Below are 13,003 nucleotides of genomic sequence, written 5' to 3'. Positions count from 1 at the left end.
ATTAGTATATTTTTCTCGTGTCATTGAAAAACAATTAAACACGGACAAAATTTTATATAGTCAGGAAGAACCAATGAAAAAAATTCGACTTTGTTCTTATGCTAACATGCTATGTTAAGAAGACTCTAAATTAGTTTACTTTGTATTTGCCTTCAAATTATTTATATTTTTCAATTTGTATTTTACTTCAAAACACATTAAATGACTACTTAAATGATTTAACCGTAACGTTAACTATTATCGTACAAGAATCACTTTTAAATTCTATATTACAGTTTTTATAGAATATTATGTTGATCTTCATCATGAAGACAATTATCATGTTCTAACTTGAATGTTATGTATTAATTTATAATGTATTATGACGATGATCATAATACACTAAGTCAAATACAACTCTTCACTAACATTGAAATAATTTAGATTAAATATTGACTATTGTATAATATACACATAGATTATGTAACTATTCAGAAATGTAAAAGAAATTTTTATTTTGTGCATTTTTAATTCATAAAAATTATATTATGAAAAGAAAATATTTAACCATTTAACTGCCAATCTAATTAGGCTACATACTATTATATATATATATATATATTAATGGGTAAAACCAAATTTATAATTAAACAATCGTGTGAGAGAATCGATAAATTTCATTAAAATTAATTAAATTGCGACATTGATATTTAACTTTTTTCCTTTATATTTGACTAAAGTGTGTAACCTATTTGGTTCACTTTTATGCAGATTCTGTTTATATTCTGGCAAATAAAAGAATGAAATAATATAAGATATTGTCTGGTTTAATAACTGTATTTAAAAAGAAAGAAAACTGATAAGAAGTTCTGCAGAATAATGAAAATAATAAGTAACATATTTTAGTCAAATATAAAGGAAAAACTGAAGAACGGTCGTAATTATTATGCACATTATTTATTGATAAATTTATATTTACGTTTTATATCAAAAATAAAATTATGTATCTATTACAAAAAAATTTAAATAACTAGTCATTGGTTTGACGATTCTTACTAAACACTCTTACTCTTTGTTATGGTAAAAATATTCTTATGGATACTATGGATTCTTAAGAATATGATCATTTTTATTAAAGACTTTGAGCTATTTTTTGTGAAAAAAATTCTAATCTATAAAAAATAGATTCGAATTTTTTTTAAAGATAAAGTTACCATATCCAACGATAATTATCTGTACCGAATATCATAATTTAAACAATTTTAAAATGTTTATATCGTAAAAAATATCAAAATATTTTACGAACTGATAGAATGTAATAACTTTATCAACAGTTTAAAAATATTTTATTAAAAATTAAAAACATGAAATCCTAATTGTTTTTGGTCTATGTATTCATAAAATACGAATTCTGAAATAATTAAACATATAAATATACTAATGATAATATAACGAGAGAAAGTAAACGTGTTTAACTTAAATAAAATTGTAAATTATATACAAAAAATATAAATCAACAGACCTTTTATATGATCCACAATCATATCTATTCCAGCTTTTCAGGGCCGGCTTTCGAATATCAAATTATTAAAAGTTGTAAGGGTTTATCTCTGAATTCCCGCATATTATATACATATATATACGTATAAATCACACCGAACAGAGATAAGGTACGATAACCATTTACTAATATTTACAATCTATAGTGACGTCTTTTGGCACGTTTTTGAATAAAGCAAATATATTGCGACCCAATTTGTTATCCTATTAGAACTGTTCTATATATTCTACACATATTTAGGTCTAGGTTTAAATAACCTTATAAAATTTCTGATTTTTAATTTATGGATTTAAAAATGTTTACTTTTAAATCTCTAAAATATAGCCTAATATTTATAAAGCTGAGATGTTTTATTACTGGAAATAGCAAGCTATGGTAATGTAAAAAAGGTCTGATGTAAGGAATGTGATTGGATTAATGGGACAGATTACTACTTGAAGTTTATATGTGATATAGTATCAGAGATAGTATAATAAAATCATTTATCTATGTCAAAATTCACGCGTTTGTTACGAATACTTTATCTTGCTCAGAGGATTATCACAGTATCGATAACCTCGACTTTGATTTTTCTATATCCGAAAATATTCATACACAATATATTAACAATCATTTTTTTAAATTTTAAATTAATGATAACATTTCTGATAAAATCAAATAAAAATATTTGTTATTTTACTAACTTAAAAACTTTTATTCTCGAATATTAGACAAAAAATATCAATATTTCGAAAATCCATACACCTATATAAACAATTTACTATATTACACGACAGTAGTTTAACTAATATATTTTTTGATGTAGGACGGTATATGTGTAACGCGTATTAGATTATTATTTTACTAAATTAAATATCCGAATTACAGTTCGTACTCTTACTCTTACTACATAAAGTAGTAATAATGCTAGGTAACCTAGATTCTTTCTAATCTAATAATAATATATTTTTTAAGCTAGACTAAATCTCGATATCATAAACGAATGACATAATTATGTTGACAATATACCACGGCATCGTGTATACTGGGAAAAATACATGGATATTTGACACTTTTGAAAAACTCAGTTTTCGTTAATATATTATGAACAAATGCTGAAATTTAAATATATATTCAATCAATTAAAAATTTTATCATACATAGATTTATTTAAATTATAATTCAACTTACCTGGGCATTTAGTTAATATGAACATGATTCCCCTGGCATGTAATTCATCTCTAATCTAAATTAAAAATTATGTAATTACGTCATTGTTCATTGAATCTGACAAATTGAATATCTTACGAACGTAGAAAGTCTGAATAATTCAATTCTTACCTCCTGAAACGTTTTTGCTGCGTTGATGTCCATTAGTGAAATCGAAGAACAGTCCAGAATGACGTAATTTAAATGTTGATGATTTTCAGAAGGTAATTTGTCATCATCGACTTTTTCTCTGTTTATAAATAAAATTAAAAGATCATAAATTTTACATATATAGGAAAAGCTTTTGATAATGATTAACCATACAGTCTAATACAAAGCTTTATACGTAGGTTTACAATAAGATTTACCTAGCTTATATTCAGTTCATTTAGAAGGGGATCTGATTCTTAAAATCTGAACTGCCGTCTTAATTTAAAAATAAAATTCTAAAATATAATGCAAATATCACAAGTCAAGTATAGCTTCTCACCAAAATAACAAACAATAGCAAGCCCTTAATACTTGAATGTTACGTTAATATCATGTATTATAATTTAAATTTGCATAGGTGGAATTGTACCAAAATATTTCGTGATCATCTTTATCTACGAAAGGCTTATACGATTTATAGATAAGATAAAGCTTAATCACGAAGACATATAAATGCAATAGGTGCAAGTATTTTGTTTGAACAATGAGCAATCGTCAACATTAGAAGATGCATGGTCAATATCACTTTTCTATTCTCGTTAAGCCACTGGATTCATCCTCGGATGGGTAATTTGTTAGGGAAGTATTCGTAAATTTTACAAATACCTTCAATGTTAGATAAGAATGCAAAAATTCACAAATAATAACATACATTTATTAATGTTTTTTGATTATCTGGAATGTGATATTAACGCTCAGAAGACACTTTTATATATTGTTTACAGGACTTATTGCTCTTCTTTAATATATATTTAAAATGTTTTTTAATAAATAATTAATATTTATAGAAAATCTGTAATTAATTGAAAAGTATATAAGTAAAAAGTTATTTTTTAAAGTTAACATAATTAGTTATAATGTTAATACGTGCTTCTTGTTGTTCTTAATTACTTATATTATGCTTGTGTCCACTTTGGATGTTCTTGTGAACTAGGACTTGTTATACTGAGGGAAGAGAAACACACTATTTCCAATTAAAATATATTTATTTCACAAGAACGTTCAAAGTGGACACAAGCATAATATAACTAGTTATAAGTACTCTGTAAAAATTAATTTAACTTTTTTTTTAATATTAGATTAGAAATCTCTTAATTCGTTAAAAATCAAAACAAAAAAAAAAGCTTGTTGGCTTGTTGCAAATAAAAACATTTTATTTTAAAATATGATGAAGTAGAACTGTTTCTAGTATTTAATTTTTTTTAATACATACTATATTATCAGACTTGTTTAATCATTCTACGATGATTTTTTATGTGGGATATGAGAGTGTATCCGAATTTACTGTATTCATATTTTTTTAATATTCTACTGTTTTGTTTGAGTTTATTATTTATATATTTTTATAAAAATATATAAATTTTTATAACAGGCCTATACGTATTCGACTATTATTTACATTTGTTACTTATATTGATTTTATTTACTTGTTCTACCTTTTGATTAGCGCAGCGTGACCTTTTATTTAGATAAAGCCTTCCAGCCATAAGAATTATATCCAACCAACCAAATTATACAAACAAGTTTTCTAAGATGTAAAAATATTTTAAGTACTCCTATTTTAGGATAACTTTTAAAATATTTTGCAAGATTTAAATCAATGTTATCAAAGATTAATAACTTATATCTAATTAATTCAGTTGACTTACATTGAAATCGAACACGATCTTAAGTCATTGCAATTTGTTTGTTATACGTTAGCCTTTTGTTAGCTTCAGTAAGCTTTAATTCCAAAAAATGGAACGATTAATGCAATTAAAAACGGAGAATTTTCTCATGTCAGCCTTACATTTTAATAAAATATGTTCCTATATCATTCGATAGAGGGAAAAAAAGAAGAACCACACTTTTTCTTTTATCAGTCAGGTCAGCCGTTCGCGAGAAATATGGTTCTAAAATGTTCTGAAGTAATTCATATAGAAATATAGCAGTGATGGCGCAGCAGTAGCGTTGTGGCCAGACTGGGCATTTACATATTTACGTGTTTAAAAACAGGAGCCCATAATTGAGCTCCTATTTTTAAACACGTTTACATGTGCATGCCAAAAGCCATGTGACAAAAGGAAACGTTATAAGTTTTTCTAATTTCCCGAAACAAAGTGTTCATTAGTAGATTGTGATAGAAATGCTTTCATTTCATGTGCTCATTGAAAGCAATTAATTAGTTTTAAACGTTTTATTATTCCTTTACATTTACTGTACATTAAATCATAATAAGTAAAAATCTCGAACAGAATAAATCATTCCATACTCCCAGTCTGACCACAATGATACCACTATATCGTCAATGCTATATTTCTATATCAATTACATTAGAACATTTTAGAACCCTATTTCATTCATTTAGTTTCAGTGGAAATTTTAGCAAATATTTTTACATTTATTTGTCTCTATTCATAATTACGTTTTATTTTATATCCACGTATTTCTGGTCTAATATAGTAATTTTACTCAAAACAGTAATTTAAGTAATCAAGCATAAGAAGATAAAGATAATAATTCAAAAATGTTTCTTAAAAGAAGAGTTAATTTTTATATATCATTGAAGTGAAGAATATCGTTCATTTTTTGTGGCAGACTATATGGACAATAACTGAATTCTAATATTCATTTTATAATATTGATTTAATATATTAATTAATACAAATTAGCCGGCAGTGTTTGTTTACTATTACTTTCAGTTATTTTTGCTGTTTTCTAAATGTTATTGATAAAATTTTTGATAATCAATATACAATCAAATGTATTTTAATAGAAACAATTATAACAAAACGAACAACTATTTTATTTTGACATTGTCACAATGCAATTTTTAATTATATTATTTTTAATTTATTTAATTTAAAATATATGCTCTCCCTACATTTTAGTATAGCCTTACCTCTGTACATCATATTTTTTCTGACAACAGTAGAATCATGCCGGTCATCTACCTAACTCTGTTCTGGGAAAAATTTTTGAATTAAAATAACACGACTTCCAGTCTATACCGGAAGTTCGTATATAGTTAATCGGGATCTCCTGCCCCTAATCTTTCCATATTTGGTCTCAACTTTCATCTAGCACCATTCTTGAGATTAGAGGAGGACAGACAGTGGGAATTTACAGTGCTACAATTTTTTCAAATTGCAGCCCAATAACAACACAGCACTATTGACACCCATAGAGGAGCAAACACTGCACGTAACAGTGCACTTGTCTTTCCGCAGGATCGAGTAAAATATTCCACAAATTATAATCGTAAAAGTGATTGAGATACCTAACCTTACACTTTCCACCATAGACGCTTTGATGCAGTACTGTATTTTATATTCTAATTGTAAAAAACTCCCCAAAGATTAAATTATTAAATAACAATTTATTGATGTAATTATCTGTCTCCTAGTTTTGCCCCCACCCGGAAAATTTTCTGTGGATGACCATGCATAGCATTAAGAAAGTTCAAATCTGCAATTTACTAACATCACTGGCTTAAGACAATTTCACTACTTAAAAACTTTTACATGCACTTAATGTAGGGGAGACCGGGGCAAGATCGGCATGTTAAGCTTTACTTAAATTTTGTGTAATAAATACTGCTGTAAACTGAAAAAAAAGCTTTGCATATTGTCTATTGGAATGTTACCTTACTATAGAACTGGTTAAAATCAGTTTGGAAATAAAAATAATTAAAATAATTACAACTTTACAAGAAGAGAGAAATTGACGAAGTTGCCCCGGGTATAGGGGCAAGATCGGCAACTTCTCTCTTTTTGTAAAGTTGTAATTATTTTAATTATTTTTATTAAAGTTGCCCCTGGTATAGGGGCAACAGTAATGGGGCAAGATAGGCACGTATATAAAATTATGTTATTAACAATGTATAAGTTGGAATTCACTATTAAAACAAAGAAATACAAATCCAACACCCATTTAATATTATTACAACGAAATGCAAGTTCAAAGACATATATACATGAATAACAAATGCAAACATGTTTTCATTTATCATCTGTTTGATTTTTATCCTTTGCTTCTAATGTGGCTTTATGTTGCCGATCTTACCCCGCTAGTCATGATTTCGAAACATTAAGTACAACCCTGAGAACAGAATGCCAAGCCACGATCTGGCCACGTGAATAAGTTGAAGTTACATCCTTCTAACAGGAAAAGTAACTTTCGTTATCATGGAATTATAACAAAACCTGCCAATTCAATATAAATGGAAAAAAAATATTATATGGAATTGAACGAAAATGAAAATTTGCTTGATAATTCAACTACGCTTGTTGGAGAACAATAAAAACACTACACTCAACAAGCCACCAATAAAACTCAACTGCCTAACCTATAACCAAAGTCTCCTTTTAATTTGTTTTTAAAAAAAAGCACTTGACAAACTTGCCCCGCATGCCGAAGTTGCCCCAGTCTCCCCTACTGACTATGGAATTACTTCAAAGATTAATAAATTTTTAGATTCTATACAGATTTACACTAAAGATACTGGTCAATAAATTACATCACCTTTAAATTTTTATCTACTGTTTTCTTTTATACATTCATTTATAAAAAGAAATAAAATCTTATTACTTTTATCAGGTTTTATACTATTAAGTATCTTTCAACCTTATCTTTTTTTTTATTTGAGCATTGTTCACTCCAAGATATATAAAAAAAATTACTAATAAAATAAAACAGAAAAATTTAAAAGAATTCTTCAGAACCAACTAAGTCAAATGTAATCCAACTGGTATCTATAAACCTTTTACTGGTAAAAGGTTTATAGATACAAGTTGGATTACAGTAATAGGGTGCAGATATTCCACCATTTTAAGTCAAATGGCTAAATAATTTCAAAATCTACATTGTAAATTTGAAATTATATTTTAATATTTTATTATTAACATTATAAAATTTAATTTCAAGCAAGACTTATATTTAAACTACTCTATATTATTATTAGTCTCACAAAACTTATTATTTATTCAGTTTAATTCAACATGGTGGTATTTTTAGTAGTTTTTCTATTATTTATTTATATAATATGACCAATACATTGAGAAATAAAAGTATATTATAAAATTTCAAAATGTATAATTTGTTTTAGTAAAGGAATGAAGTCATTGCTATTTAAATTTAAAGTACTTGTTACTAGGTGGCAATACAGAAAAAAGAATTTAATGATTAGTAAAAAAAATCAAGTTTCATAATTTCTTATAAAGCATTTGTTTCATAAATTGATAAGATAAATCTAAGAATTAGAAAACATTAATAAATTTGTAGAAATCCAAGATATAATTCTTTATTTTAATCTACATGGAAGACATATTTACAACATAAAAATTCTTAAAGTGAATAGCACTAAGTTAACACAGACCAAATAAATCTTATTTATACATTATGAAAAAAAAAATATGTAATTAATAAAACTTGTAAACGAATAATAACTACTTGAAATGCAAATTATGCTGTAAAATAGAATTTTTTCTAGTAGATTAATTTTATCAAACATAACAATAATCATATTAATTTTAAGCTGTACTTCAGATAAATTTTACAGTGTATATACTTTAATCCAGACCTAAATTATCAAAAATGTTAAAATTAATATTATAACACAGTCAGTGGTATAGCAAAGGTGTAGCCAGTGTGGCTTAGCCTTAGGTGTCAATTAAAGGTACCACTGTTTTATTTTATTTATTTAATCAATAATAATTACATATTTTGTAAACTTGAAAGTACTGTAAATACATATATCTGTGCATCAAGAAGCTTTCTATTTTCTACCATGTATTGGGAGCATTTACATTTGTATTATATAGGTCTGCATAAGGAAATTTTGTTGTTGTTATGCCACTGAGCACAGTATACCATTTGCTTGAAATGAATATTTCTCAATATTTATATAAATTCAAAAATATTAAATAATACTTTAACATAAAAATTAATTGATTCAGATATAAAATACTTTAAAATGGAAATTTAAAAAAATATTACATATAACTCTTAATAATTATTGTGACATTGTCATAATGCCAGACTACAATTTTTAATCAAATTTTAATATAAAAATAAGCTCTCCATATCTGGTCTCTATTTTCATCTATTAAACTCTGTTCTTTAGATTATCAAAGGATGGATACACAGACAGACAGCTGGACAAAAGTGGAAATGTGTATTATAGGTCTGCAATTTGAGAATTGAAACCCAAAAACTGAAATTTTAAAATATACTCATGGAGAAATCAAAACTATATTTTGTATGAATTAGATCAAAACTAAGTTACATGCTGCCAGTATTAGGTAAATTACTGATTTTTTAAATCAGTTAGAAAATTATATTTGTTACACAAAAAAAATTAAAATTTTCTATCTTCTGTATATAATTTTCATTCATAATAATCATTTCTATTAATTACATAATATTAATAATCTTATTAATATGCTCTTATATATATATAATGCATCATCACATTTAAAATTTCATTTTAAAGAATAAATTGTTTAGTTGTAGTGCAAAAAGTTTTAAATAGTACCATTCAGCAGAAAATTATATAATTACTGATAATAGCAACATTTCTAAAAACACCATTAAACTTATATTTTAATAATACTGTAATGACTCACTTTGATTTTTCAACTGTTTTCTTTATCATTGAATTTTTAAAAAGTTCCCGGTTTAGAAAACATAATCCTCCTTCGTAATAATAGATTATGATATTTTCTAATTCAACACACTAGATATAAAAATTATTTTAAAAAAGTTATACATATATGTGTGTAATTAGCATGTAAGAGAAAAAGTATTTCTATATTATTTTACAATATACCTTAGTGTATCTTTTGGCATCCATGTAAATTTCAGTATTAGGTAAATTACCAAGCGTGATTAAATTAGGTCTGTAAAAAAATATGGTTAAATAACTTTTAGATTTTATTTTCACTTGAATCTAAAGCAATAATTGATAAATTAAAAATTAATGTTAATATCATAATATTTGTAAACAAATACAGTGGTGCCTCGTATAACGTACGCCTCGAATAACGGACGCTGCGAAAGACAGACTTTCTGTTTGGCTGTTACGTGACTCAAGCAACAAACTGGTTGCGGACAACGGACTTTCCGTTCGGCAGTTACATGAGGCAACCAATGGACTTTCTATGAACAAGTGCGAATGATGTTTCCACTCTTTTGCCATTGCCAATGACAATATGTTATTTTTATAATATATTAGTATTATTAGAATATATTATCAGTATATCTAAAGTACAGAGCGTTGGGATTAGGCTTGCTCCCTTGTTTATTAGGTACATCAACACAGTGCAGGGTATTTACATTTATTCAAGTGTTGTGCAAATCATGTCTTCTAAAAAAACAGAAAAGTGATTTCAATTGAAACAATGCAAGAAATCATCAGAAGGAGTGAAAGTTGACAAAAACTTCCTTGTCAAATGGGGAGAGGTTCANAATAATTTCAAAATCTACATTGTAAATTTGAAATTATATTTTAATATTTTATTATTAACATTATAAAATTTAATTTCAAGCAAGACTTATATTTAAACTACTCTATATTATTATTAGTCTCACAAAACTTATTATTTATTCAGTTTAATTCAACATGGTGGTATTTTTAGTAGTTTTTCTATTATTTATTTATATAATATGACCAATACATTGAGAAATAAAAGTATATTATAAAATTTCAAAATGTATAATTTGTTTTAGTAAAGGAATGAAGTCATTGCTATTTAAATTTAAAGTACTTGTTACTAGGTGGCAATACAGAAAAAAGAATTTAATGATTAGTAAAAAAAATCAAGTTTCATAATTTCTTATAAAGCATTTGTTTCATAAATTGATAAGATAAATCTAAGAATTAGAAAACATTAATAAATTTGTAGAAATCCAAGATATAATTCTTTATTTTAATCTACATGGAAGACATATTTACAACATAAAAATTCTTAAAGTGAATAGCACTAAGTTAACACAGACCAAATAAATCTTATTTATACATTATGAAAAAAAAATATGTAATTAATAAAACTTGTAAACGAATAATAACTACTTGAAATGCAAATTATGCTGTAAAATAGAATTTTTTCTAGTAGATTAATTTTATCAAACATAACAATAATCATATTAATTTTAAGCTGTACTTCAGATAAATTTTACAGTGTATATACTTTAATCCAGACCTAAATTATCAAAAATGTTAAAATTAATATTATAACACAGTCAGTGGTATAGCAAAGGTGTAGCCAGTGTGGCTTAGCCTTAGGTGTCAATTAAAGGTACCACTGTTTTATTTTATTTATTTAATCAATAATAATTACATATTTTGTAAACTTGAAAGTACTGTAAATACATATATCTGTGCATCAAGAAGCTTTCTATTTTCTACCATGTATTGGGAGCATTTACATTTGTATTATATAGGTCTGCATAAGGAAATTTTGTTGTTGTTATGCCACTGAGCACAGTATACCATTTGCTTGAAATGAATATTTCTCAATATTTATATAAATTCAAAAATATTAAATAATACTTTAACATAAAAATTAATTGATTCAGATATAAAATACTTTAAAATGGAAATTTAAAAAAATATTACATATAACTCTTAATAATTATTGTGACATTGTCATAATGCCAGACTACAATTTTTAATCAAATTTTAATATAAAAATAAGCTCTCCATATCTGGTCTCTATTTTCATCTATTAAACTCTGTTCTTTAGATTATCAAAGGATGGATACACAGACAGACAGCTGGACAAAAGTGGAAATGTGTATTATAGGTCTGCAATTTGAGAATTGAAACCCAAAAACTGAAATTTTAAAATATACTCATGGAGAAATCAAAACTATATTTTGTATGAATTAGATCAAAACTAAGTTACATGCTGCCAGTATTAGGTAAATTACTGATTTTTTAAATCAGTTAGAAAATTATATTTGTTACACAAAAAAAATTAAAATTTTCTATCTTCTGTATATAATTTTCATTCATAATAATCATTTCTATTAATTACATAATATTAATAATCTTATTAATATGCTCTTATATATATATAATGCATCATCACATTTAAAATTTCATTTTAAAGAATAAATTGTTTAGTTGTAGTGCAAAAAGTTTTAAATAGTACCATTCAGCAGAAAATTATATAATTACTGATAATAGCAACATTTCTAAAAACACCATTAAACTTATATTTTAATAATACTGTAATGACTCACTTTGATTTTTCAACTGTTTTCTTTATCATTGAATTTTTAAAAAGTTCCCGGTTTAGAAAACATAATCCTCCTTCGTAATAATAGATTATGATATTTTCTAATTCAACACACTAGATATAAAAATTATTTTAAAAAAGTTATACATATATGTGTGTAATTAGCATGTAAGAGAAAAAGTATTTCTATATTATTTTACAATATACCTTAGTGTATCTTTTGGCATCCATGTAAATTTCAGTATTAGGTAAATTACCAAGCGTGATTAAATTAGGTCTGTAAAAAAATATGGTTAAATAACTTTTAGATTTTATTTTCACTTGAATCTAAAGCAATAATTGATAAATTAAAAATTAATGTTAATATCATAATATTTGTAAACAAATACAGTGGTGCCTCGTATAACGTACGCCTCGAATAACGGACGCTGCGAAAGACAGACTTTCTGTTTGGCTGTTACGTGACTCAAGCAACAAACTGGTTGCGGACAACGGACTTTCCGTTCGGCAGTTACATGAGGCAACCAATGGACTTTCTATGAACAAGTGCGAATGATGTTTCCACTCTTTTGCCATTGCCAATGACAATATGTTATTTTTATAATATATTAGTATTATTAGAATATATTATCAGTATATCTAAAGTACAGAGCGTTGGGATTAGGCTTGCTCCCTTGTTTATTAGGTACATCAACACAGTGCAGGGTATTTACATTTATTCAAGTGTTGTGCAAATCATGTCTTCTAAAAAAACAGAAAAGTGATTTCAATTGAAACAATGCAAGAAATCATCAGAAGGAGTGAAAGTTGACAAAAACTTCCTTGTCAAATGGGGAGAGGTTCA

General features: G+C 25.9%; 1 protein-coding gene across 5 annotated transcripts in view; it reads right to left on the bottom strand.

Moving 5' to 3' along the window:
* Positions 1-609: 609 nt before the first annotated feature.
* Positions 610-13,003, bottom strand: part of LOC111633541 (sulfate transporter-like) — an 84,245-nt gene continuing 71,851 nt past the window's right edge. For 3 of the 5 annotated variants that reach the window (XM_023378124.1, XM_023378125.1, XM_023378126.1), the window contains 5 exons: positions 12,367-12,436; positions 12,164-12,273; positions 2,861-2,978; positions 2,711-2,765; positions 610-2,634 (listed from right to left, as the gene is read on the bottom strand). In XM_023378124.1, coding sequence (XP_023233892.1) covers positions 2,513-2,634; positions 2,711-2,765; positions 2,861-2,978; positions 12,164-12,273; positions 12,367-12,436 — 475 coding nt within the window. In that variant the 3' untranslated portion in view covers positions 610-2,512. The remainder of the gene's footprint in view (positions 2,635-2,710; positions 2,766-2,860; positions 2,979-12,163; positions 12,274-12,366; positions 12,437-13,003) is intronic. The other 2 variants (XM_023378122.1, XM_023378127.1) reach the window with 1 other exon arrangement.

Source organism: Centruroides sculpturatus, unplaced genomic scaffold (genome assembly GCF_000671375.1).
Source record: "Centruroides sculpturatus isolate CEXI.00-Female unplaced genomic scaffold, Cexi_2.0 scaffold780, whole genome shotgun sequence".
In the NCBI taxonomy this organism is placed as follows: Eukaryota; Metazoa; Arthropoda; class Arachnida; order Scorpiones; family Buthidae; genus Centruroides; species Centruroides sculpturatus.
This window is presented reverse-complemented; position numbering and strand designations above follow the sequence as displayed.